Source organism: Delphinus delphis, chromosome 16 (assembly GCF_949987515.2).
Source record: "Delphinus delphis chromosome 16, mDelDel1.2, whole genome shotgun sequence".
In the NCBI taxonomy this organism is placed as follows: domain Eukaryota; kingdom Metazoa; phylum Chordata; class Mammalia; order Artiodactyla; family Delphinidae; genus Delphinus; species Delphinus delphis.
Genome location: NC_082698.1, coordinates 69,983,100 through 70,010,013, shown reverse-complemented (window position 1 = coordinate 70,010,013; position 26,914 = coordinate 69,983,100). Strand labels below are relative to the sequence as shown.

General features: G+C 42.5%; 1 protein-coding gene across 2 annotated transcripts in view; it reads left to right on the top strand.

Annotated features, from left to right (window-relative positions):
* ARID5B (AT-rich interaction domain 5B) overlaps nucleotides 1-26,914 on the top strand; it is a 189,637-nt gene that overhangs the window by 125,200 nt on the left and 37,523 nt on the right. Inside the window, exons 1-3 of one of the 2 annotated variants that reach the window (XM_060034941.1) lie at nucleotides 17,444-17,605; nucleotides 19,036-19,169; nucleotides 25,275-25,479. In XM_060034941.1, the coding sequence (XP_059890924.1) occupies nucleotides 17,602-17,605; nucleotides 19,036-19,169; nucleotides 25,275-25,479 (343 nt within the window). In that variant the 5' untranslated portion in view covers nucleotides 17,444-17,601. Of the gene's footprint in view, nucleotides 1-17,443; nucleotides 17,606-19,035; nucleotides 19,170-25,274; nucleotides 25,480-26,914 lie in introns of those variants that run through there. The other variant, XM_060034940.1, reaches the window with a different exon arrangement.

The window sequence follows — 26,914 nt, the reverse complement described above, 5'->3', positions numbered from 1 at the left end:
CCTGAGGATATGCAAGTGTGAAATACACGTCAGGAAAAATGTGGTCAGTGAGGAACCGCACAACGGGAAGAGCAGAACATACTTAATAAGACAAGTCCCAGTTATCCTGTGAGCGAGACTTTGTTATAAGATGAGACCACTTATTTATGTGAGTCAGGGGCTGATGACGGATGATAGAAGAGACAGAAGTGTGGATGAGTGATTTTGGGTGAATCTTCTTTTTTTTTAATTTATTTTTTTACTGAAGTATAGTTGAATTACAAGGTTGTTTTCATTGCTGCTGTACAGCAGAGTGACTCAGTTATACATACATATACATTCTATTTCATGTTCTTTTCCATTATGGTCTGTCACAGGGTATTGAATACTTTTCCCTGTGCTCTACAGTAGGACCTTGTTGTTTATCCATTGTATATATTACCGGGTTTGGTGAATCTTCTTGCCTCCAGACATACAGAAGCCAACAGCCTGCAGTGTCCCTATTCTGGACAGCTGCCTAAGGAGAAAATGTTATATTTTAGGTGTGGCAACGCCCTCAGTTTCAAACAATTTTTTCCCCTGTTTTCGAAAACATTCACACGATTAATACCTCTTGCATGTATTCAACAAAAGTTGCCTAGCAACCATCAAGAAGCATTTTTGGAGTGCAAAGGGTCTAAAAATGAATGAAGAGCAAAAACGTTGAAGCTGCAGCTGAGATGACCAGGTTTCTGATAGCAGTTTCAAAGCAGATCCCCCAGGAATCAGGCCACGCATCCCTTAAGAGTAACAAGATCTGATCTGACATCCTTAGAGACCCACTGAAATGTCCTGTTCCTGTTGGACACATGCAGAGAGGGAATATGTAGATACAAGAGGAACCTCTAAGTGTAGCTTGATGCACTTCTCTGCTTTCAGGCAGGACTGCCTCCTACCTAATCCCACATGCATGTGTAGGTAATGGGGTTTTGGAAAACACTTAAGAAGAAGGATTATTATAACACCTCCTCTGGTAACCCACTGGGGAATCTTGCAGCCTTTGGACTGAGACCACTAGGTTGAACGTGGGTTAATCCAGGAATTAACCTCTTTTCTTCAGGTTACTGATTTATTACTAATGGTTGGCTCTCACAGTCATATCTTATTCTAAATGAAAAGAACCTAAGGGATCTTCTAGATCAGAGATCACGAACACGGGTGCCCAGAGGTGTCAGCAGAGAACCTTGAGGGAGGAGGGCCGGTAGGGCCTATGACAAATCAGGAAGCAGTAGATACCCATGCTCTGTAAAAAGGGGCAGCTACTCTTCAGCTCCAGTCTTTTGTTGTGTTGTAGGAATATGAGCCCAGAGTTGTCAGATCTCTCAACTCTTTCAGAAAAGCCAGACATATCAGTTTTTATGTGAAAAATCTCATGATTTTTAACTGATGACAGTAATAATTTTTAAGAAGTCTTCAAACTAAATAAACTGTGCTACCAAGGCAGATTTAGTCCATGAACCAATCTTGTTTAATGAACCTGTAATGTTATACATGAGGGAACTGAGGCCTGGTGAGTGAGGAGACTTACTCAAATTCAGTGAATATGTGAACTCCTTAAAGTGAGGAACGGTGCTGTCTTCTCTGTTTTATTTCCAGCTGGACTAGCACAGGGTCAGGCATACGATGGCAACTCCATAAGTATTTATTGAATCAACAAATATGAGGTGTTAGAGGCAAGACCAGGACTTGGCGAGTAAGAAATCAGGATCTTAAATACTTTCTCTTAAATGACTTTATTTTCCTTCTAAGTCACCTTCACTAGCTTCTGTTTAGATAGAACTTGCTCTTTTGCCAGGTTGTGTCTTGTTTACGGCGGTATTTGATTAATAGGAATGTTCTAGTGAAAATGCCAAAGGAAAAGCCCTGGATTCTATCTGGGGTTCAGCCTTCCCATAGATTTGCTTATATTGGGACTCCTACAAACAATAGGTTTTCTTGGCCTACCATATTCAATTCCATTCAGATTTTAAAATTTTTTATTTTTTGGCCGCGTCATGCGGCATGCGGGATCTCAGTTCCCCGACCAGGGATGGAACCCACACCCGCTGCAGTGGAAGGGTGGAGTTTTAACCACTGGACCGCCAGGGAAGTCCCCAATTCCATTCAACTTTCTGTCTATTAATTGAGCTCCTACAGTGTGCAGAGGCATCTGTATGGTGATTTCAAGACATAGGGGATTCAGATGAGCTGCTGGCCGGGGGGTGGGGGTGGGATTTCAATGATTAATTTAGAGAATGAAGATGCTTGGCATATAGTCTCTTCTTTAAAAAATGTTTCACCCTATTTAGGCGATACTCTACTGTGTGGCAGTTTCCTTTCTTCACTTTTTGTTTTGAGATTTAACGTTGCCCCAAACGTAGAATCAGCGATCACCAAGCCATGTTCTCCTCTTTTAACCACCTCTGGTTGTTGGCTCTATATTGGAAGGCTCTGCCCAAGTAGACAGTTGTCAGCCTCCAAGGAGGTGTACCAGCTCCCAAGCGATCCTCCAGCTTCAAGGGCACTTACTCTTTCTTCTCGGGTGCTTACCTCTGTGCTGAGGGTGCAGGTGTTTCCAGTGTGTCAATAACTCACCCACGAGAGAACTGCTGGCCTCTTGAAATGCTTGATGTATTACTTCCATGTGTCTGTGCGTATAATAGTAATAGTAATGGCGTCCACCATTGATCCGTGTTTTCTAGATACCAAGTAATGTGCTAGTCATGTTGTCTCATTTTATCTCACTCGTAGACTTTCTCAGTCATAATCTTTCAATCCCTTTTTGATAAATGGGCAGATTCAACCCCAGAGAGATGGACTTGCCCAGGGTCCCACGGTTGTTGGGTTTGTGAATTTTATGAAGAACTACCTGCTCTCCAAGGCTCTGCCTTCTTTATGAAACTTGGGTCTCCAGCAGCAATTTTACCAACTTCACAAGACTTCTGGAGTGAGAGGTGTATCTTTTTTTCAGAAGCCAACTCTAAGGGACATTTTAAACAAAGCGGACGGTGGTGATTTTGAATGAGACTGTTTAATTTCAGAACAGTGTCCTTTGCTGGCAAAGATAATCAGACGTAATGTCATCTTGCAACCTCTCTGCATGTGTGATTTCATAAAACTGGTGTAGCAGATTATTATTATAAAATTAGTATCGCATAGAACAACCCAGGGATGCAAGCCAGAAGAAATAGACAATGAATAGTTATATAAGGTTTTGGAAGCACGTGTAGTGGAACACAAGCTCACTGTATTTTCTTCTCAATTGTCTGCCGTTTGTTAATGTTTCCTTTCAACATGATTGCATCTCAGTTTCCTAGCACTTGCCATCTCAGGCTCTGTGGTGCCAGGCTCGACATAGTTCCGTCCCCTCTGTGCTAAAAATATTGCATGTATATATTCAGCCGCAACCCGACATGTTTAGCTAATGGGTTACTCAGGAGCTATGCGCTTATATAATTAAGTGATGTATGTAATTTTGTGTTAACACATTTGTAATGTGTGTTTCCCTGGTGATTGCAATGCTTCATTCTGTGTAAAGTGTGACATTTTAATTCCCGCTGAACAACTTCCTACCTTGATTTGCCTTGTGTTTGTGGCAGGGGATTATTTTGCAATCCAGATAAAAGCATTATTTATGAAATTTCTAGGCTATCCCATTACTGGGAACTTTTAACTGCAGATCAATCTCCTATTTTATTGATCTTTGTTGAAAATCTTTATTAGAATTTAAATTTAATCTCTACGTTATAGATTTGCCCAGACTTTGGCCTGCAGGAACATTTTTTTAGGTAGCTTTGCAGGGATGGGTTTTCTTAAAAAAGTAATTCTCATCAGACAGTCTGCCATCTTCCCCAGGGAACTTTGTTTCTCTTAGGTGTTGCTGCCTTTTCCCTTGTTTAGGTTCTCCAATAGAGCCAGCATCATCCCATGAGCTTGGAGGGTCTTGGCAAAACAAGTCAGATTTATAGATTCACAGACAAGGCAGGTCTCTGTTAAGCATTTAACTGGTGGACAGTTGCTGGGTCTCAGAGTTACATAGTGGGAAATAAAATGTGGACGTGTATTTTCCCCCCTTACTAATGGCAATTGTGACCAAGGGAAGGTACTGCAGACAGGAAGGTGAACCACCAAGGACGGCCCAGCCACCTTGCCGTCTTCAGAGGTATTTCTTTTCTCTAGTGGAATCAGCAGTCAGTGCAGTTTAATAAACATTTACTAGACTCTCACTAAGTACCAGACACTGCTTTCAAAACATGATACAGAGAGCCTTCAAATTTTTATTGTTCACCTACTATGATGATGCTACAGTGACTAAGACAGACATCATCCCTTTAGAGTCTGATGAGGAGAGAGACTCACAGATGATTTCAATACAGGGTGACAGGTGCTAGGGTAGAAGCCTACTTGATACAGAAGTTACAGACAAAGAGTTCCCCCCCACCCACCCAGCTGGGGATGTGGGAGAATAAGGAAGTTTTTTAGGGGATGCAATTCCCAGTGCGAGTCTGGGGAACAATTACAAGTTGGGGCAGGAGGGAAAATGGTGAAAAAGGAAGGGTATCGTCAGAGACCGCCGGGGAGCTCGGGCACACAGGTGTGGAGCCATGTGGGGAGCTTGGGAGACCTCTAGGGTATTTGTTACTATTGGAAGGTAACGAGGATGCTCCAAAGCAAGGTGGGCAGTGGTCCATTTCTCCCAGAGGTCTTGAATTCCCAAAGCCTTTCCGCACATGAGGAGGCCCCTTCAGTTTTCCGCCCAGTCCAGCAAAAGCAAGAAGGTGGCAGGCACCGTCGCCGAGTGCCAAGTGTTGCCCCGACGGCTTCGTGAGCATTTTTTCCTAGTCCCTCCCATTTTGGTCTGAGCAAACAGCTGGGAGTGTGGTGCACAGAAGTCCCGCCAGAAGGACCCACGGTCCGTGCGCTCCAAGTGAGCTTTCTCCGTTGTGTGTTTTGGCATTTGAACACAGCGGGAATGTCCTTGTCAGCTCCCATTTGACTTTATTAATTGCAGTTCCTTGGAAAGTGTGTTTTAGTTACGTGGTCTTGGGATGACGGAGCTTGCCCTGCAGAGACCCAAGAGGAGGTACTCGGGGCCCATTGCAAAGCCGTCTGCTGCCAAGGCCCTGCTGCTGATCTCGTGCAGCCAGCAGCCACCAGTGTGACTCTGGGCAATTGGCAGACTCTCTGGGCCTCCCGTTCCTGATGTGTAGAATAAGGGTTTGGGCTAGATGGTGTCTGAGGTTCTCCTTACTCTCTGGAATTTCATCATTCTTTACATTACTCAAGTGAAGAATCCTACCGTCATCACAGCTCCTAGCAGCGATGTTTGGTTCCAAGTACAGTAGAAAAGCCACAAACCACTTTCTGCACTTCACGTCTTGTCATGATTCTCCGGCTCCATATTTTAGGAGGCCGTCTATGCTGGCACTCAAATCTAGATTTTAAGTTTTTAAGGTACAAAGGGAATTGCTAAGCCTCTGACTATTCCTAGAATATATGGTGGCATGGATCAAATAATCCACTTCATTAGTGTCGCCAGAGGCTGTCACCTAGCAGCTCCGTGTCCTTTCCAGGCCCCGCCTCCACTTCCCGGAGCCCTGGGGCTGTGGTTAATAATGTCAAAAGAATGTTTGAAAATTGCCCTTCTGTTGCTTCCAAAGAGTCAGAGCCCTCACGTGGTTAGAGTCCTGGGCTAGGAGTCAAATTCTAAATTTAATTGCAGTCTCTGTGAACGTCTTCGTTTTTCACTCCCTCACCATTTTTTTGATGTTTCAGTTTTCTCATCTGCATCAGTTTTCTCATCTGCAAAATAGGCATAAGATCCCTTGCGCCACAGAAATATTTGCAAATGGCTTTGTTGTACACAGTGATTGGCATTAAATTGGGGCAGAGTATCATTTTTCATTCCATAATGGGACTTAAACAAAAGCCCTTTTGAGTGTGCACCTTGTGTAAGCGCCCTGTGCTTAAATGCTGATGAATTTCAGAGGTCAGCAAACACCGCCCCCTTTCTTCATTATATTTTTTAAACCTAAACAAGGCTAACTAGGGAATTCATTTTGGAATAAAAAGACATGAAAGAAAGGGTATTTCAGCTTGCACAATAGTACAAAAAAGAACAAGAATCATCATGTTTGCTAAAGAACTCACAGCTGTTTAATTTTGTAGTAAAATTACTTTAAGAACTTTGCAAATTCAAAGACAAAACCAAACAACTGTTGTTGCAACACTGAACTTCCACGTGTGAGTGGAAAAGCCAAGTTAAGATTAATCTGCCCCCAACCTCATATTAAAAATACAGAGCATTTTTGTTAATGCTGGTTGGAGGAGCGGCTTTTATCTAAAGAGGAGACACATAAAAGAGGAAAATGGTACATTTACTGGTAATAAGATGAAAAATAGTTTATGTTCTCATGTACTTTGCCCCCAGCTTTTTTTCTTAAGCTCCTCAGTCTGTTTTAATACCAGGTTTGTTTGCTTTTTGGGGATGGGCCTGTTAGGCAGGAAATTGTTGAAAGGCCTACAGCAGAATTTTTATTTAAATGCTGTTTTTTAAAATTAAATACCAAATTGGGTAACCAATTATTAGATTTGGAGTTCAGATTTTTATAAAATTTTATTTTTAGGCGATAAGGCTAAGTTCTGTACTTAAACTTCTATAAATTCCACGTTTCCATATGCTGCCTATTGTCAGAAACAAATAAACTGTTCCTTATTTAAAAAGAAAAAAAAAGTGGTTTTCTTCCATATTAGGGAATTATTCAGACTTCTTTCCTTGGTTCTTATAATTCCAAACCAGTTGGAACATCAGTCTATTTTTGGTTATGAAGAAACTTTGAAAATGTAGGCATGATTTTTTTAAGGTTCTAAATCCCCTAAAAATCAGTTTGCCACATATATAACAGTTATGGTTGTAAATACAGGGAAGTCATTGTATTCCAGAAAGACAGAGTTCTAATTTCCATATTACTAGCCCTCCCCCCTCCCCCATCCCTCTCCACATAGGAGGGCTGCTCAATGTAAATTCTAAAACATATAAAACAACATAAGGTTGTGATTTGTGACTGTTTCTGTCGAGGCTGAATGTTCTTACCTGTATTTGATTAAACTCTCTTGTTAGTTTCTGGGTTTTTAATGGTCTTCCCACCACATCACACAGATTGACCACAAGAGGGCAACCGAGAGTTTCCTTTCAGCTAACAAAGCCAGAACTGGTTTTAATATCAGCTAAGTGTTTTAACTTGCTAAGGATTTATTTCCCCGCCTTCCAATTGCCACACATGCAGCCTCCGAGTTTCCACTAACAGCGAATAATAATCCAAATAAAGTTCTTCTGAGGGAAAATATAGACAGACTGGTGCAGACAAGAGCTTTTGCCCAAATAAGGATCCCTTTTGTGGAGACCCCACGTGTTAGATAACCATCAAGTGACAGTTGGTCATGAGTTAATAATGTTGGATGCTGAAATATGCATGCCATGTGCTATAAAAGAGTTTGGAGGACAAAGACAAATACTGCTGTAGTTAGATATCAGAAGAATAGCAGAGGTGTGCAGACTGCTTCTCTGGATGGAGGTTGAACCTGCCAAATAATTTCATAAAAATTATTGTTATAAGTATTATACAGTAGAATGAATAATAGTCATTGCACGTTTCTGTTGACATTGCGGGCGTTTTGGTCTTAATCTCGCTGCATGTAACTGCCTTAAACGCTATAGCAACTCTTGCCTTCTAAGAAAATATTTTCTAAGCTTATTTCTACTGCTACCATTGCTGTTCTTTTATTTATTTTTTGTTTTGTTTTGTTCTTTTGTGGTACGCAGACCTCTCACTGTCGTGGCCTCTCCCGTTGCGGAGCACAGGCTCCCGATGCGCAGGCTCAGCGGCCATGGCTCACGGGCCCAGCCGCTCCGCGGCATGTGGGATCCTCCCGGACCGGGCCACGAACCCGTGTCCCCTGAGTCGGCAGGCGGACTCTCAACCACTGCGCCACCAGGGAAGCCCCCATTGCTGTTCTTTTATTTTTATGAGAACCCTAAAAAGGGGGTTCCATAAAAGAATCCAGGCAGGCGTGTAGCCCTTTGATTGGCATGTTATATTTGGAGAACCCTTAATGTCTAGGTATGTTTCTGTGTTGCTGCTGCCGCAGGAATCAAAAGGTGAGGAGGTGGAGGGGGACAGGCTTTGGTTCAGCGACAGTGACAAGTTATTTGGGAAGTTGAGACATGGGGCCAACTGAGCGATGAGCAGCCATCTTCTCAGAGTGATGCCCCCTGGCCTTTTTGGTGCTAAGATTGGGAAAAGGATATATCTCCTCTCCTGCCCCCTAGAGTTCAAACCTTTTCGTTCTGTCAGCTTTTCTGGGCTTACTGGAGCTCCTGTCTTCAATGAACAGCCTCCCTTTATGTCATATTAAACCGTAGGACTTCAGGCACCTTGGCAAAGCTGTGAAGACTGTGCCCTTGCCTTTGGGCCCGGCTGTATCAAACCTCTCTACTTACTTGCAGATGAAAACTCCAAAAAGAAAAACACACGCAGACCATGAAGGTATTCAACAGTTTGTGGTGTAGAAGCTTCTACTTTTCCAGTGAGCCAAAATCGCTCAGAATCGATTTTCTCTTATTCAGTTCGCAAATGACTTACCTTATGCCCAGCCCATGCTGGTAGCAGGAGAAAATAACAAGTAAAATAAAAAATGAGACAGCTCTTTTTCTCACTTTCTTCCCTACCCCCCCACCCAACTCCCCAAGTCTGTTGTCAAGTCTTAAAATTTGCCTTGACATCTTAGTTAAGGAAGTTAATGAAATAACATCTTCATCGGGGCCATGTGGTTACTTTGAATCAATGATTACCAGATTTGAATGTTACAAAGGAGACACCTCAACTTTGGCAGAATTTTCAGATACTAACATCTATGCATGACTACCCTGCAAAACAGTGAATAAAACTCTAAATTGTACTGAAAGTTTGACTCATGATTTTTGCTATTTTAGCTTCAGATGTTAGCCTTGTTCTGTCTGCACTTTAACACACATTTCTAAGGACCTATATCTATAATCGTAACATTGAACTGTTGACTAAACCAGCGTCACCCAAGAGAGAGATACTGCAAGCCACGTGTAACTTAAAATTTTCCAATAACCACATTTTAAAAGGTAAAAAGAAACAGGTGGAATTAATTTTAATAACATTTAATTTAATGCAGTATGTCCAAAATATTTCAGTATGTAATCAATATAACATGTTATTAATGAGCTATTTGATATTTTTTGTATTGTCTTAGAAATCCAGTGTGTGCTTTACACTTACGGCACATCTCAATTTGGACTAGACATCTTTCTTTCTTTTAATATTTATTTATTTGGCTGCGTCCGGTCTTAGTTGCAGCACGCGGGATCTTCTTTGTGGAGCCCCGGGGGCTCTCTAGTGGTGTCGCGGGCTCAGTAGTTGCGGTGTGCACTGGCATGGCATCTGGGATCTTAGTTCCCCGGCCAGAGATCAAACACGCGTCCCCTTCATTGGAAGGCAGATTCTCAACCACTGGACTGCCAGGGAAGTCCCTGGACTAGACATCTTTTAGGTGCACGAGAGCCCCATGTGGCTAGTGGTTGCCATATTGGACAGAGCAACTCTAAGCAGTCCTATAAATGTTTTGGCTTTCACTGAAATAAGTGGGAATAAATTCTAACATCTTCTGTGTGTTCTGTATCTTCATCATGAGATTCCTGTCAATATCTGTCCGCTGTTTCCCCACAGTGTGACACACTCCCGGGAGCTGAGCTCCCTAGCTTACCCTGCTGGGGTTATATCGAGCTGACCTTCTTCACTCTGCCCTGCTGCAGCACACACTCTTCTCTGCCACCTGTAAGTTCCTTGGTACCACAGTAGTGCTTTGAAAGTCGTCTTCCAGTATTGTGGCTCGCAGCTCATAGAGGAGAAACGGATTTACCTGAGCAAAGAAGAATGTCTCAAAGTCTCAGACAAACAGGAACTGTCACCTTTTTACTTCTAAGTAAGAGACTATGCTGCTACTTCTTCTTCTTCTTCTTCTTCTTTTTTTTTTTTTTTTGGCTGCACCTCGTGGCTTGTGGGATCTTAGTTCCCTGACCAGGGGTTGAACCTGCGCCCTCAGCAGTGAAAGCACTGCATCCTAACCAGTGGTCCTCCAGGGAATTCCCTGGGATTATCCTACTTCTTAAATTATTCTTTCTGAAAGGTAGAAAAACATGAAGAGAGTGAAAAATCCCCTTTAAGTACAAATTCCTTTTGGGATCTTTTTAAAAAGAAATGGGGAACCTATTACTTGATGATCTTTTACTTTTTACTTTTCCGTATGTGTTTGAAAAAGTGAAAAGTCTCATAATATATTAGTCCAAGTCTGTAGTAAGTTAAATATCTCCATGTTAATCCACATATACACACACACACAAAAGTCTCTTTTACTTACTTCCAACATTTTCTTTAGAGATGCAGCAATCAATTATCCTCAATGTTGAAAATGGAATATCTCATTTCCAAACCTGGAGAAATGGCTGAACAAGAATGTTCTATTTATACACGAGTTTAAGAACTGCTCTGATAGTTACTGATCTTCGCAAGGTTATTCAATACAAAAATGTGGCTTGCACTTCTGTGCTGTCACGTACAATAGTAACACCATAGAACATATCAATCATGGACTAGAATAAACAGGTTTATTGATTATAACAAAAAAAGAGACAAAAATTAATTCTCTATGTTTAAGAGGTCCTATCTTTTTGTTTGTTTGTTTTTGGCTGTGTTGAGTCTTCGTTGCTGTGCGGGGGGGCTTCCTCTAGTTGCGGCGAGCAGGGGCTACTCTTTGTTGTGGAGCATGGGCTCTAGGCAAGCGGGCTCAGGAGCTGTGGCTCGCAGGCTCTAGAGCGCAGGCTCAGTAGTTGTGGCGCACGGGCTTAGTTGCTCCGCGGCAGGTGGGATCTTCCCAGACCAGGGCTCGAACCCGTGTCCATCCCCTGCATTGGCAGGCGGACACTGCGCCACCAGGGAAGCCCAAGTCCTATCTTTATAAACTTCATAAATTACAGAAATCAAAACGTCCTTAAAAAGTCATTTCCAGAGTGGATCCTTAAATAGCCTAAGAAAAAAAAGGACAAGTATCTTAAGTTGATGTTCTATTGGTATTGTAGATAATCATACTAAGAAAAACGAAATCTGTGTATACTGAATAGTTTTCAAAAAATGGAAACATGAGTTATTTCAAAATCTTAAGAAAGAGTACATAGTGAGCATTGAGACGACACACTTGTTCTAATTGTAGGAGTTTTGATGCGGGTTTTTTTTTTTCCTCAACATCCAGCAGGATCTTCATTAATTGAGGCTCCTGGGGCTTGGAAATGGCTGGTGGGTACCTGGCATCTGGGGAGAAGAACAGCAGGAGAAATGAGTTGCCAGGTACATGTGAAAGTGAAGTTTGAGCCCCGATAGCATTTTAGAATCCATTTTTTGCTTTGGCTGAGTTTGTGACTTCTCCACAAGACTTTGCAGCTGGGGAGGAAATTGACCCTTTGTGCGCAGCCTTGAGCACCTACACGGTGCTGCCTCCTGTACCTTAAGATCCAAGCTAAGCCCTCAGGCATCCATGCTGCCCTGATGTCTCTTCACAAAATATCTGGAATTCTAAGGCCAAAGTCTTTCCGCAGGTTCCTGAGGCCATGGCCTATAGACTTCATTACCCCAAAGACGAATAAGCATTTGCAGAGCAGCTGTGAGCCACCAGGGTCCTGAAGGGGATCTTTCATCTGAGATGGTTGAAAGGATACTGTGATGATGGTTGGAGGATGCTGTGAGTAATCAGAACAGACCCAAATTTGAAAGGCCTGGCATTGGCTTCAGTCTCCTTCCCCTCTTCCAGAATTCTCTCCTTAAAGAGTCAATCCTCTGAAAACCCAGAATCTCTCCTCACTCTAGACCTCAATTTAGCTCCCCGATTCCCCTCTTACTCCGCAAGTGGTAGTGAAAAGCAACCACAATCCCTTTCTTCTTTGCCAGTGCCCTTTTAGACAGGCCTATCATGGACTTCTAGAACATTTCTGAATGCCTTTGGAATTCCCTACATCATTTTGAAATGATATAAGATAACATTTGGCCATTTAAATTTGTCTCCCTCCTCAAGACACAGAGGGGAAATAAAGATAGAGATCTGCCCATCACTGCTGGTAAAAACTGACTAAAAGAGAGGTTTGATTGTGTATTAATGGCAAGAATGCATGGAGTCACATGCTTTCAAACCAATTAGCAATACAGATGAGCTAGCAAGTCAAGTTCCATTTATAGGCTGGGGGAAGGGGAGAAGTAAAATAATCTGTGTTGTTAAGTGTTTCTGAGAAATGAAGACCTCCAGGGCAGAGAGAAGGCGGATCAGGAAATAGCTATGCAAATCACATGCCTATGAAATTACTAAGACTTTGATCAGAGGCATTAACAACTGCTGGAGCATTCGCAAGTACGAAACAAGGAGTGAGTAAGACAGGACATATTTGGAAGGCATTACAAAAGTGTTTACTTACATGGTTTGTTGAGCAGTCAATGAAGTCCACGGCTGTTTTGGACTTACGTTGCCCGACCAGTCCAGGTATGACAAATGCAGTGATACATTCCACTCTCATTAGTGACTCTTGGGGATCTCAGTGACAAAGACCCTAAGTGGCTTGACCTCATAGAAAGCCTGCTTCATTTTTTTTCCCCCACACTCTTTCTAATAACACTACCGCGCACCCTTCTACAGGTGGTAGGAGAGGACCTGGATTCAGTGAGAGCATAGTTCATTGGAAATGCTAAATTGTAGTTAATAGGCACGGTGGTTGAAGCAACATCAAGGTATGGCTTGGGCTAAAGCAACCTTGGAAACTCAAAGCAGCCGTGACATCCAGAGTAGTGAGTGTGACCACTCCCCTGGGGCACACCCCTTGGTCCCTGTGCAGGGCTGCCTCGTCTTGGTGGCATTTGAGAGTGAGGGCATTTGAGGCTGGCTCTGGTCTCAGCTTGCAAGTCTGGACTCATCTTTTTAATGCCTTTATTTGAGGGAAAAAATTACTCTTAAATAGGAAACTGTCAGAACAATGACAGAAAATGATAACACTCTTGCAGCTTTTTTTAAACTGTGCCTGTTTGCTTTAAAGTCATCATTTAAGTTAGCAAGCCCCTCAGGATGGAATTGTGCTTGTTAATGGCCCGGTGTGTTCTTCTCTCAGACAGCGCAGTTGCTTCTCAAACATTTCTGCTGGGTGTGGGAAATTATTTATAGGCGAACAGAATAAAAGTAAACTTGCATGTTCTTAAATCTATATATAATTGATTCTTTGTGAATTCATGGAAAGATTCAACCAATTATCGGATGCTGAGTACCAGCGGCTGCAGTTTTCTGGCCTTGCTCTGTGAGGTGTGGAGCGGGGAGTATATGGAATGTAACCGTGGATTTGAAATAAAATTTCAGGGAATCATTTATGAATTTAAAAGTAAAAATGTTGGCTTTAAGTTAAAGCCAGCATGAGAGCTGAGAGCTTCTGTTTTTCTTTTCTTTTTTTCCAAGTATTTGAAAACTGAAATTCTGTAAGAGATTATCTGTGAAATGCCTTTCTTTTATTACACCCATAAATTTCAGGAGTGGCTTTGATCAAGCCTTCTTCTGCCATTCTCGGTTTCTAAATCTTTTACTCATTACGTTAATAACTTTAAAAACACTCATCCTATTTTTGTTGTAGTGCAAGAGGAAGTTTCTAAGGAGTCAAAAGGGAAACATTGAAAATAGAACACAATAAATGATAACTAAATTAGGATAGGTTTTTTTTTTTTTCCCCCCAGCAGGAGCAATGCTCCATGCTGAAACTTGCCAGAGTATTTTAAGATTATTGTCTGTAAAGACAATGTACCAAAGAATTGAGATGCTCAGAGGAAAGGCATTGAAGAAATGCAAAGTATTATCAGTAATGCACGCTATGCATAGAACAATGCTTGCCAGTCCATAATCCTTCAATCGGTGTCGTTTAGTTTTCTGACTTGTGTTTAGTGTTACACACACACACACACACACACACACACACACACTTGCAAATCAAATGAGTTAACGCTCTGCCAGCTTCCTCTAGACATTGACCCTGGGGGTCAAACTCTTAGGAAAATGATGCCTGGTTTTCCATTCCCCTAATTCCAGTCCCTACCAACAAGCAAGTCCTATCTCTGAGTGGAAGCTCACAAAGAATTTCTCGAGAGAACATGTTGCTGTGCTGGCAACAAAATCCTCTCTGCAAAACGAGAAGAAAGAGTTGTTAACTGATGAGTCAATCCAGCTTTTATAGCAGTTTATCTTCATGGCATTTCCAAGAGCATAAATGTTATAAAAAAAAAAAAGAGACGGTCATGACAGGAAGAACACAGTAGGAAAAAAAACAGGAACATTTAAGCCAAAAGCAATTTACTTTGCCAGTAACTGGTTACATTTCCTTTGTTTTTATTATTATTGCAAGATGAAAGTTTCCCACACCTGTGCTGCCCTGACACATAACTTGTCAGAACCCACAGTGAAGTAAATACGTACATGAACGCCTGCAACTCTGAGCTTCTAGACTCTTTAAGAAAAACAAAACAAAACACAAAGCATGTTTTGCTATACTGTTTAAAAAAAAAAAAAAGACTGTGATTCAGTAATAGTTGAAGGAGTTTTTAAGAAAAGGAAAAAAACAACAAAACACATGGGTCAGATGTCAAAGTAGCCTGGGGCACTGGTGGGTGCCGATTCTCCTGGGATTAACACCTATAGAAATAGCTGTGACGTCACAATGGTGAATACTTGTTAATTTCATGGGGCTGAGTAAGAGGAACAGATGGGCAGTCTGAGAGGGAAGATTTGTTTTAAAAAACCACAGAGATCTTTCAACGATTAGGCAGAAGAGTTAGTCAGTGGCTCACTGCAAGGGGGTAATGTACTCGGTGCTCTAAGTTTTATTGGAACCCTGTGACTTAACTGATGGGGACCCCTGCTCGCCCTCAGGGCTGTAGGATACCGTGTGATGCCTGAGATGGGCTGCAGCGCCCTCCGTGCTGTGTGGTATTTGAGAGTTTTTTCATTTGGGGAAAGCGCCCTGGAGACTGCCAGCCCAAGTTAATAATATAGATCCCTCATTATGAGACACAGTGTGTATGTCCTCTGTTAGAGAGAAGTCCCTTAAAGCAGGGGCTCTGGACAATGTCCGGCTGCCTGGGCTGGAAGCCTTCTGCTACCAGTAACCAGTGGTATGACCTAAGACAAAAGTAATTTCACTCTATCTCAGTTACCTGGTCTGTAAAATGGGGATAATACTTGTGCCTTCCTGTTGGCTTGTTTTGAGTTTTAAATGAGTTACTGTATGCAGAGTGCTGACTGGCAAGAAAAAGTGCGCCGTAAGCATCAGCTATTATTATTATGTGTGAATAATATTGAAAACATTCGTGCAGAGGGCTTTGACTGAACTCTCTGAGCCGGGCCAGGGTTGGCCAGTGGATATACACACGTATCAAAGTAACTGTGCATTTCCTGCTTCACACTAAAATACACTACATGTCTTTTTTTTGAAGTAGAACTCACCAGCACCAGGTATGCTATCAGTAAATGTACTGCTGGCTTCCAAGAATGGCTTTGTTGGTAGAGACTGATCTCATCTAAAGCACGGGAGCTGGTGTGCGTCTGGAGTTTTAGGATTCCGGTTCTCTCAGGAAGTGTGCGGCCCTTAGCTGGCAAGAAGAGGGCGGGTTTAGGTGGGTCCGGGGCAGCTAGGAGGAGGTGGGGAAGAGTTAAAGGCCAGAGCCACGCCCCCCTGACCCCACCACACCATAAAGCATTTGTTTTCGTTCACCCGCCTAGCAAATGATTTGTCTTCTTGACCCTGTAGGAAAAAAAAATGTAATCTGGGGACAAGAATATTTGCTCTCCCCAAAAGCCAGCCTTTCGGTCCCAAAGATTCACCTGGGGTCTTGTGGATCCAAAAAATCTCCAATTGTATTACGGGAGTAATACACGGAGTCCTGCACGCTCCATTCCCCCAGGACTTTGAACGTCCGCTCTTCAGGGCATTTGTTCATTGCATGTGGGACAATCGTGGTCCCACTGAGATGCCAGATACAATTACCCTAAGCAGGAACCAAAGGCTGTAGGTTTCCTGTCTCATTTCCCACAGCAAACTCAAGTCACTGGTGTGTGCTCCCAGAGCTCACAGGTAAGCAGGAAAGGTGAGTGCCGTTTTTCAGGTGCCCAGTGTGACGGGCATACATGTGGTCAGGTCGGCGGGCCCAGCTCTTGACACCAAGGAGGCCTATGTGGGCACCTGTATTTCCACTAGTCACTTGATTATTCAACAGTATATTAGGCAGTGCTGCCCCTGGATGGATACTGGGGCAGAGAAAAATGAATCTAACATGGTCCTGCCCTTAAGGACTCTCCAACTTCGTATAATAATAAGCTATGAGACACAGCTAAAGTACAAATAATACAGTGATACCTTCCATCAGAGAAGGTCAGAAAAGAAGTTCAGAGGGGAAGCTAAAAGAGGTATTTGAGTTTGAGGCTTTGGTGACTGGTGAGATTTACCTAACCATGCCTGAAACATCAGTGTACTTGCCTTTCTTAGGGACAAAAGCCTTTTTCTCTTGATCAGATTCCACTTAGAGTTTAAGTTTGTGCGACCAGACTATTAGGTGTTAGTCTGTTCTAAATTTGCAATTCTCAGAATTTGCTGGGGAAGGGCATGTGCCTCTCTGGGTTCTGAAAGCAGCTCAGAGAATGGAGAAAATAGACCCGATTTGGGGATGACTTATTGTCAGTTCCCGGAACCTTTGCCTTTATTCAAAACAGCCTGTTCAGTGCAAGTTCTCTCTATCTAAAAGGCCTTTGGGATTTGAAAGCTTTTCTGGAAATAAATGCCTTTTAGGTTTAAATGCTTTTTGCCAACATGTTAGGAAGGAACGATCACAGTAACAAGTCTTAGAACAGAGGCAAGATTGTTTTCTTCCTTTTAACGAAATGCCTCAGACCTACCCCAAGTTCTGTGGGTTTCTGTCAGCTTTCTGTTCTGCTATTATTATGATAAGGGACTTGAAAGTACATCCTTCCCTCGCGGTCATTAAAGTCTTAGCCCTTGGGTCAGTTGTGGAAACACTTCTGTGCTACACTGCGTCCTCAAACCAAAATGGTCCCCGCCCTGGCTCCAGGCCGAGCCTGGAAGGAAGGTGGCATCGGGCTCTGACAGGGGAATGGGAGGCCAGGATCCACACAACAGGCCGGATGAAATCACCAACCCCGTGTGGTAGTCTCAGAGAGAGGCAAGCCCTGCCTGCCAGTCTGGCAACTCAAGCCAAGTCCTCGGAGCTCATCCCACACACCCCCGTGCTAGTCACTGCTGTGTGTTTACATGAGTAATGGAGCTGCCGGGGGAGGGGAGTTGTAAGCAGAGCGCTGAGCCTCGCAGCTCGCATTCGGAGGGAAGCTGACATCCACACCAAGTCAAGTCGAGACTTCAGGGACACAGGGCCGGGAAGCAGTCACATGCTGTAGCTTTCACGCGCACAGACATCATCAGGCAGATGTTTGTCGACTGGAATGGGTAATCGCCGCTTTCTCTTTGCTTGATTTTTTTGTTTGTGAGTTTGTTTGCCTTTGATGATTCCAGGCTGGCTTTCTGAGATGGACTTTAAGACAAACGTTTTGGGGAAATGAGAGGAGAACGGATTTGGGAAGGGGGGGAGTCTGAGCCCCAAAGCCACTTTTTAAACTTTTGCCTGAAAGTAAAGGCAGCTCTGCTTTATTGTGCTTTGTCAACAGCAAGACTGTTATCCACAGTAGAAAATCAAATGAGTGGGATTAATTGTGTTTGTTAAGAGGAGTCCAGTGTACAGTGCCCTAAAAGCACTGGTTAGTGGCGTGACATGAGTAAGATTAACAACAGTTAAGAGGGTTTGAATTGTTCAGATTTTCCATGGTCATAATCATACCTTAAAGCAATAAAGAAGTGTGGGTACCTTGAAAGGTCCTAAAGAAATTGCTTGGGGTATAATTTGTTAGCTTGGAATTCTTCAAGGGCTAGTCGGTTAGTTGGTTTGTTTTATTTTTGCTTGACTCCGGTGACTGATGAAGTTAAATGTGAAAGCTGATGCCGGAGAGTCGTAGCACTCAATAAACAGCAGCCTTTTTTTTTTTTTTTCCTCCTTCTTTCTGTATGGATCTTAAAGGGATTCAAACTCAGCATCCAAGATGAAATATAACTTTGATTTGTGTCTTGTCTGTGGCTTTTAAAAAGTATAATCTCCACGGAATCAGGCTAACTCCAGTGTGATCTTTGGAAGTTATTTTAAGTAACCCTCAAGATCTTCATAAAAAAAATATATTGAAAAGGAAAAGAGAACATGCTGACTTAAATGTATCTGCCAGATCTGTTGAGATTTGAAGCATGCTGGTCGCGATATTAATAGTAAATACATGGGATAATATTTTTCAGATTGTTATTTTGAATGCCTCTTTTTTTTTTTACAGCTCTCTCCTTACTTATTTGTATCATACTTTGAGAAAACACTCATGTCTCCACTTTTGAAGAGAGATGTTTTCAAACGTTACATTACTATGATACCGTAATGGGCTGGCATATCATCTGGGTTTCTGAAAACAAGATGCAAAACAAAAAACAAAGAATGAGCCAGGCTCAGGGCTGTCTTTCAGCCCAACATGTTTCTTTGATAACAGTGGGGAAGTGCGTTTTCCTTATCCTAACCCTTTAAAGCTGAGGGCTTCGTTTTATTTATATTAATTAGACACGTTCCAGTGCAATAGATGAGCTTTGGGGAACATGGACAGAAGTGTACAGTCTACCAAGAGGCAGCCTTTCAGAGAGAGACGCCTAAAAGGAGGCTTGGCTACCACAGATGTGTATGTTTCTCTGAACAATTAGAGGGCGCCACTGGAGTTTTAACATCCTTGGTTTTTCATAAGGAAACCCACGCAAATGAAAATGTATCTCATCTGTTCTCCATTTGTTTTCAGCGCCAAATCTTAAAGGCAGACCACGCAAAAAGAAACCATGCCCACAGAGAAGAGATTCATTCAGTGGTGGTAAAGATTCCAACAACAATTCCGATGGCAAATCCGTTGCCAAGGTACAGTCATTCGGCTCCATGGTATTCGTTTTGCTGCATCTTTTTGTTTTCCCCTCTTCTCTTTCTCTCTCTGCTCCTGTGTCTTGGTGGCAGTTTTCAATTCAGAGTCTGACTTTGCTATTCACAGCTCTCTGCTGTTCCTGTTCCCGCCACCTCCCCTCCCCTCCCCTCCCCACCCCTCCCCACCCCACCCCTCCCCTCCCCACCCCTCCCTCGGGGGTGGGGGTGGGGGTGGGGGAGGGGCAGTGCAGGCATTTTGATTAGTCAGCAGAAAGACTTCCCACCTCCCTGTTTGGCCTGTTGGGTAAAGGACAGATGATTAAGCGCCCACGTCATTGAGGCTGAGATTTCATAGTAGATGACACAATGACATAGTTTACTCTGCTTGTATCAAAAATAGACAAGCTGAACCATCCTCTTTCTGAATGTATTCGTCTAAATATGTTTCAGCGGTTAACAGAGGATGAAATTAGAAATGGCTATAATTAATCTTTTTTCAAGTTACTTTTTTTTCAAAGTCACCTCTAATTTACCTTAGAATTAAAGACACGTAGCCCAGTACTTACGTGGATACATATACTCATATATAGATTTACATGTTTTTAAAGATCACTCTTGATGCAGAATGAAAGTCCAAACTCTAGGCTCTTTTTCAGGCCCTGGGGCCTAAGCAGTCTTTGGAATCTGGAAAGTGCATGCCTGAAGTATTTAGCACCATGAAGGGTGAAGTGTCACTTCATATTTTTAGGCTTATCTTTTTTTTTTTTTTTTTTTTTTTTTTTACTTTTGTGGCTTGGATCGTGTTTCCATGATTCCGTTTACGGGGTGTTTGCGTTTAGGTGTTGTTTCTGTGCCAAAGACAGCAGTAGCCCCTTTAGGACCTGAATTGAAGCCCGGATTTCAACTGATACCACGTTTCCAGATCCAAGGACTTAGCTTACGAAAATGGGAGCATTATTAGTGAATTTGGAAGATCCTAAAGTAGGAAAACATGAATTCAGTTCTCTGTTGACCATCTACTATTTTTCTGCCATGGCCTCCTCTTCTCCTCCCAGTGAAAAGAAGCAAATCCCAGACATTCACATTCTATAGCTTATCTTCAAGGATTATTTCATCAGGAAGTTCTGAGGACTTACGGGTTAAAATTTCTTCATGCTTCCAAGATTGCAAGGGGTTAAAAAGAGACCACCCAGTAGAAATGTGTGTTTTCTGGCTAAAAACAAATCTGTTTTTCCCTAAAGTTATTTTTGTTCTGTTCCTTTAACCTTCTGCCAAGTGAGTCTGTGTGGATACCAAAAATGAATTTTCTAGTAATTCGGACATCTTGGCCCTACAACTACCTATCTAGGGCTTCGACTTCTGTGGTCTTGAAGGATGTCAGCGGGAACAGTTTGTTCCCTGTGACATGGCTTGCAAGATACTGCAGAATGCAGTGAGAGGGTTTTAGGATCGTGGCATTCAGCAGAGCTTGTCCTGACAAGGTCTTGTGTTGGCGCCCTGCCCCATACCTCTAAGGTGACATCACGTGTTTATCCCAGCATGTTCTGCACCTGAGCCCAGCAGGAGGAAGCTCCTTCTCATGTCATTTGGAGCCACCACCAAAGAGTGCCTCTGGGAGTTTTACAGGAACTCATACAATTGATCTGAAAGAACAGCACCTCGAATATCACCCTCCGTGGAAGGCAGCTCAGGACTCCTACTCGGACCCACAAAACTGAAGAGAACTGCAGTCTGTATTTGCTGTTCACTGACTTACCCTTCTCAGAAGGGACAGTAGTGAAGCCTGGGTTTTCTGAGTGACCTTCTCCACTTGATTTGCACCAGCACTGCCACTTAGCATCTTTACCAGAAGGAGGGTCATCCTTCCGTCATTTGTTTCAATGGTGACTTGATGAATGTCATGCTGCAGTCAGCTCCCGGGGACTGGTTTAAACGCCCTGCTCCTCTCGGAGTCTTGGATTACAGTCCTGCTTTGTCTGCTTCCAGTGGGTCTGGAAAGACCGCTTCACCTAGAAGAGAGAGACTGGTAGGTATGAAGTATGGCGGGCTTATCTGTTGGCCCCAACAAATGGATGTAAAATCCCTGCTGAATGGACAGGCCACATCTGGGGCCGGGACAGCGTTAAAAAGACGTGTGTGACTTAAAGTGGTCTTTTCTCATGAAACGCTACCGTAGAGGTTACAAGTCTGTGACCATCTGATCATTTGCTGAACCGGAAGCAACATTTCAGGTGATAGTTTGGCTTTATGACCAAGACTTGTGTGACTGTTTGTTTTTTTTTCAAAAGTGCCTCAAACAGACCATTTCTAACTGTGGATCAGTACCAGCTTCCTGCAGCTCCACGCAGCAGAGCTCTTAGAGTAAGAACCCACTCACTTTGTTGTGTGCATGACTGGAAACGCAAGTCAAGTAATTTGCCTGTTGCTATCCAAAGGTTGCCCTCTTTCAGTGAGAACATGAAAACTAACTTTGCAAGACTCTGTTTTCCAAGGGACAGAGAATTTCATGGCTTTCCAACAATAGCAAAAGTCTCATGGAGAAGAGGCTACCAGTTCTCTGAAGATGTCATGAATGTGTCCAACACAAATCCAGGTCTGGGGCAAAAGCCCATTCATAATGCCGACCTATACAAGAGAAGTCTTCTCAGCCTGGCTCTCTAATGAAAGGCCTCCATTGATAAAAGGCAAATGACTTTTCACATCCTGTAAGCACTTTCCAAAGGCCAGAAGTACATTAACAGGTGGCTTATATTCTTGTATTCTTAAAGGAACATTAAAAAGGGAAACTGCAATAGGTTCTTCCCTTTAAATCACAAGCATACTTTTGATACTTCACAAATGTGATACTTCCATTATTTTCAATATTTTTCATCCCATTTGGTTCGCAGAATTCACCCCAGGGATTATCCTTCTTGCTTTCCTGAGGAAGAAAATGAGGGTTTCCTAGGAAGTTAGTGACCAAATCGAAATTAGACTCTAGTTCCTTTCCTGCTGGTTCAGCACATCTTGCTGCCCCAGTTGAAGGCTGAATTAGTTACAACTCAATCCAGTGAAAGGATGTGGTTAATATCAAATAGATGGTGGTTCACTGAAAATGTTAAATGTGGATTCTTTAATTAGCACTTCCTCAATCACTTTGGAAACCCCAAAGCTCTTAGTGAACTCAACAAGTGTAAGGTGTTCAGGTCTGGTGGGGGGGGGAGCGGAGTGGGGGGGAACAGATCTAGTAATTAACTGTTACCATCAAAAGGCTGGGCTTTCTCAAGGTCAGCATGAAGACTAGCTCCTGTGTCATATTTCAGTAGCTTAAAACGCTGAGAATGTTTCCGGTAAGTGTGAAAAAAATGTAGAAAGGAACTTGGCCTGGTCCTATCCAGAAACAGAATAATACCCTAAAGGGCTCATTTATGTTAAGTGAAGAAACGTAGGAGCTAGTCTGAGGACAGAAACCACTGTTAATGTCTTACGAAGCCCCTGGCCCCCAAGGGAAGCCCCCTGACTTTCAGGATGCAGCTCAGTAGGTGGCAGCCCAGCATCACCTGGAGCCTCCCCTGTGATCATGGGGTCTGAATGACTTTGGGTCGGGGTTGTGCACGCCCTCTGTGCTTTCCTTCTGTTTCTGGGTGTTTCTGCATGGGTGAGGCAGCTCCCTAGACACTGAGGGGCAAACCTCACACTCCCTTAACAGTGGCGCTTCTGACCTAACAATATAAATAAGTGGCCCGTTATCACTGCAGATTTAAGACCTCAGCCTATTTTATATGCAAAACTGACACCTACTCCTGGTTTTAAAAGATGGGTTTGGAGTGTGGGAGACCTGAGTTCTCAACTCAGAGCTCTACCCGACACTAGCCACATACTAAAATACATACCGCTGAGCTTCAGTTTCCTTGACTGTAAAATGAGGCTCAAAACCTCCCTTTTATGATTCTTGTGAACATTAGGTAGGCTGTGTGAAGCCCAGGGCGCGCTGCTCCATTGATACTGGTTTCCTTCCCTCTGCTCAACACACAATGGAAGGAATGGAGCCCTTTTACACTTTGGAAACCACCGAGTTTTATCTTCAACTTCTCATTTGATAAATCACATTTCTAAGCTGTAGGTTTTGTAATGCCTAGTGATAAGATATGGTCTTTAATTGGAAGTATGTTTTGACTATCAATTTAATATTTTTATGAGTGTCAGTAAAATACAGTGTTTAAAAAACCACAAGCCATCGAGTGAGACTACCTGGGTTCAAATTCCAGACTCGCCACTTACTAACCTGGACATGATCTTGTGATCTTGGATGTGTTACCCATCCTCTCTGTACCTCAGTTTCCTCCTCCCTCATAGAGTAATAACCTGCCCCATTAGGGTTGTGAGCATGAAATGAGATAGGGCCCACACAGGGCTTAGAATAGAGCCTGGCTACATAGTAAGCGCTCAAAAAAGGCCAGAGAGCAAGACAGATTAGAACTGGAGTGATTTTATGATTTTAAAGAGCCATTAAATGATCGATTTCATCAGAACTTTAGACTCAACAATCTGAAATTTGACAGTGAAAAATGATGACAATATAAAGTTTCCCAGGATGCTTGCCTTAATATAATGTTACAAAGTACTAAAGTTTGAAAATACTGTAAGAAGAAATCCTATATGGAAAAATGTTTTCATCCCACTTCCACCGATCTTTAAAAATTAAAATCTTATCTAGAGGCCCAGTTGATTGAGCTGTGCAGGAAGTTTTATTTTTTTTCCAGGACTCTAAAGATATTAAACTAGTGTGTCCATTTGAGAGAATAAACAATAAAGAAGACCCTTGCAGAGGAGACGTTTGTTTCCCTTTAATAGATAAATGTAGCCTTTTATGTTCTTAGAGGAGAGGTTCCCCTTTGGTAAATAAGTGAGGCCTTTTATGTTCTTAGCTCTTGGGAAGGAGACTCTGAAGGGAAAGAATAAGAGGGGTCAGAAATATGAAATGGAAAACCTTGTTGAATGTGTGGGACATTTTAATTTGTAACATTTCCTGGGCAGTCATCCTCTTCTCTCAGACGTTAGATCGGGAGATGTAACGAATATTGGAATGTACACATTCCCCATGGGCTCACTTGAACTCGCAGCTTGACCCTTTGTACTTCCCCCTTTGACAATTAAAATAGCTCAGCAGCTCAGCCGTTACATTTAACAACCATCAAAGGCCTCTTGTAGAACGTGGCAGCGAGGAGGGAACATGAGGTTGGCCGCTCCGTGTGGCGGGCTCCGTACTTGCCTGGAGCATGGAGGGAAGAACATCTGGCCCATGTACTGTCATTTATTTATTAATTATGGAGCTTTTCACTTACTCTTCTTGGGTTTTTAGCTGACCTCTACTTTTTCTTTTGTGGCAACTTAACATCTATGAGATTCTCAGAGCTGACTGAAAAGCGAGACACTCTCCTTAAAGAGTGGGGTGTTTTGTTTCCTACTGAGGGTGTATCTGGGCATCACCCTCGGGTGACATATAGCAGAGACCTTGCTGGTATTCCTGATGCCAACATCTGCCAGCATTGACCTGTTTTTCCAGTTTGCTGGGAAGAGTGGCAACAAGATAAGTTTACTATGAAGAAATACACTTGCCTTTCATTTTGATACAAAATGCGAAACATGGGACTGTTATTAAGAACGTTCCTTGAATGATAGTAACAGATGGTGCCCCTTAGGAAAATAAAGTGTATAAAGAGACAGGAGAATGGTCCTAGTAGATGCAAACACTGTTTCTGGTTTCATATCAACATACTTGTAAGGAGTCTAAAAGAGGCTGGCACAGTTTGGCAAACCATGGCCCACTGGCCACCTGTTTCTATAAATAAAATTTTATTGGAACACAACCTCATCCATTCATTTACATTTTGTCTGGGATGGCTCTCGGTGCTAGGGTTGAGTAGCTGTGACCAAGACAATAGTGCCCAAAAGCCTACCATAGTTACCATCCGGCCCTTCACAGAAATTTACCATCTCCTGGTCTAAGACGATTCCTATCCAGCGGTGCCTCTAAGAGCTATTTCAGGGCAAGGGTAGTTTACTGGTTCCTGTCCTAGCTGTGTCTTTGTAAGTGTTCCAGAGTGGTGCTTGTCTTGATGTGGCATATTTTTTTCCCTTTTCCAGGTGAAATGTGAGGCCAGGTCAGCCTTGACCAAGCCGAAGAATAACCATAATAACTGTAAAAAAGTCTCCAATGAAGAAAAACCAAAGGTTGGAATTGGCGAAGAGTGCAGGGCAGATGAGCAGGCCTTCCTGGTGGCACTTTATAAATACATGAAAGAAAGGAAGACGCCCATAGAACGAATACCGTATTTAGGTTTTAAACAGAGTAAGTATACTTGTTTTCATTTCTGAAATATCAAAACCGCTCAGATTCATTGAATTGGGGGAAAAGAATTTTGACTCAGGATTATGTTGAAATCCTATTCTGGAGATGATGTTCTCTGTTTGTACTAAATCGACAAATCATCCAGGCCAGGAATTTTTCCCCCTGCCTCCTTCCGCGATATTGTTCCCTTCTGGGGCAGTTGCAGTGAGATATTTATAGGCTCGAATCCACTGATTATGACTGGAAATAGACATGTTGAAAGTTCCTCATTTTCTGTTTTGTCAGTCTTGAGTGTCTGTAACGCCTTTCTTCTGAGATAATAATATGACGTAGCTTTATCAGGCACAGATGTTGCCTGAAGAGACAGCTTTTAAAAGGAGGACATTAAAAGATGGACAAAACAACCACAAAGAGAAAACATATTTCCTAAGCCCCAAATTTGTTAGGAGATAACAAAAACCTGATGACTTCAGAGGAAACAAGAAATACACAAATTTGAACCGAGGGCCCAATTTTGAATTACTTTGACATGTACATGTAAGCGTCATCATATATTTTAAAGTAGAACAGGGAACTCTTAGCTGAGCAGAATTCCTTATAAAAAGAGAAGAAACCCAGACCCTGTCCTGATTTCACAACTGAATATATATACTGCCTCTGTCTGGACTTCGTGGCACACAAAGCGATGAGCCCCTGGCTTGAAATAGTATTTTCTCCAAATGTATCTTCCTAGATTAAAACCATGTGTCATTTTGATGAAGAATGTCAAACCTGTATGTTTTACATAACAATTTACATACCTAATGGCAACTGGCACTGATTGCAAGAGAACACTTGCAGCTATTATAAACTTATATAACTACGAATGATTACAATGTTTGTCTGAAAACTGGTTGCTTGAAATAGAAGTAAAATTAATGTACTATGAACAGCTTTGTTGCATTATGCATTGGTTCAGATTAAATCAAGGCTGAGGCAGGGCTCTTGATAGCTTTGAAACAGTGCAGGGTTCAATGAGGCTTTTCGAACGTGTTGTGTCAAAGAGCCTTTTTTTTTTTTTTTTTAAATTTTAATTTTATTCTTCATTTCCTTTACCAAGGAATTACTTGAAGTTCAATTTTCCCCTCTTGTGAAAGAATCAAATCCGTAGCAGTCCCATTCCATGGTATTTAGTACAAATGAACAGGGTTGCTAGCAATTTGGCGTAGATGTTTAATAGCATAAACACATGCATGTCCTGAGAAGAGAAAATTGTTTTTAAAAATACATATGTGCAACATCACACAGGCAAGTTAGGGGACTGAGTGGACAAATGACTCAGTTGCTCTGTGAACCAGTATCTTCCTTTCCTTTGATCTGTTGTATCACTGCAGCCTCAAGGGTGAAATATCTATTTCCCTGCTCAGTGCAAGGTACCATGTGCTAGTGAAATATG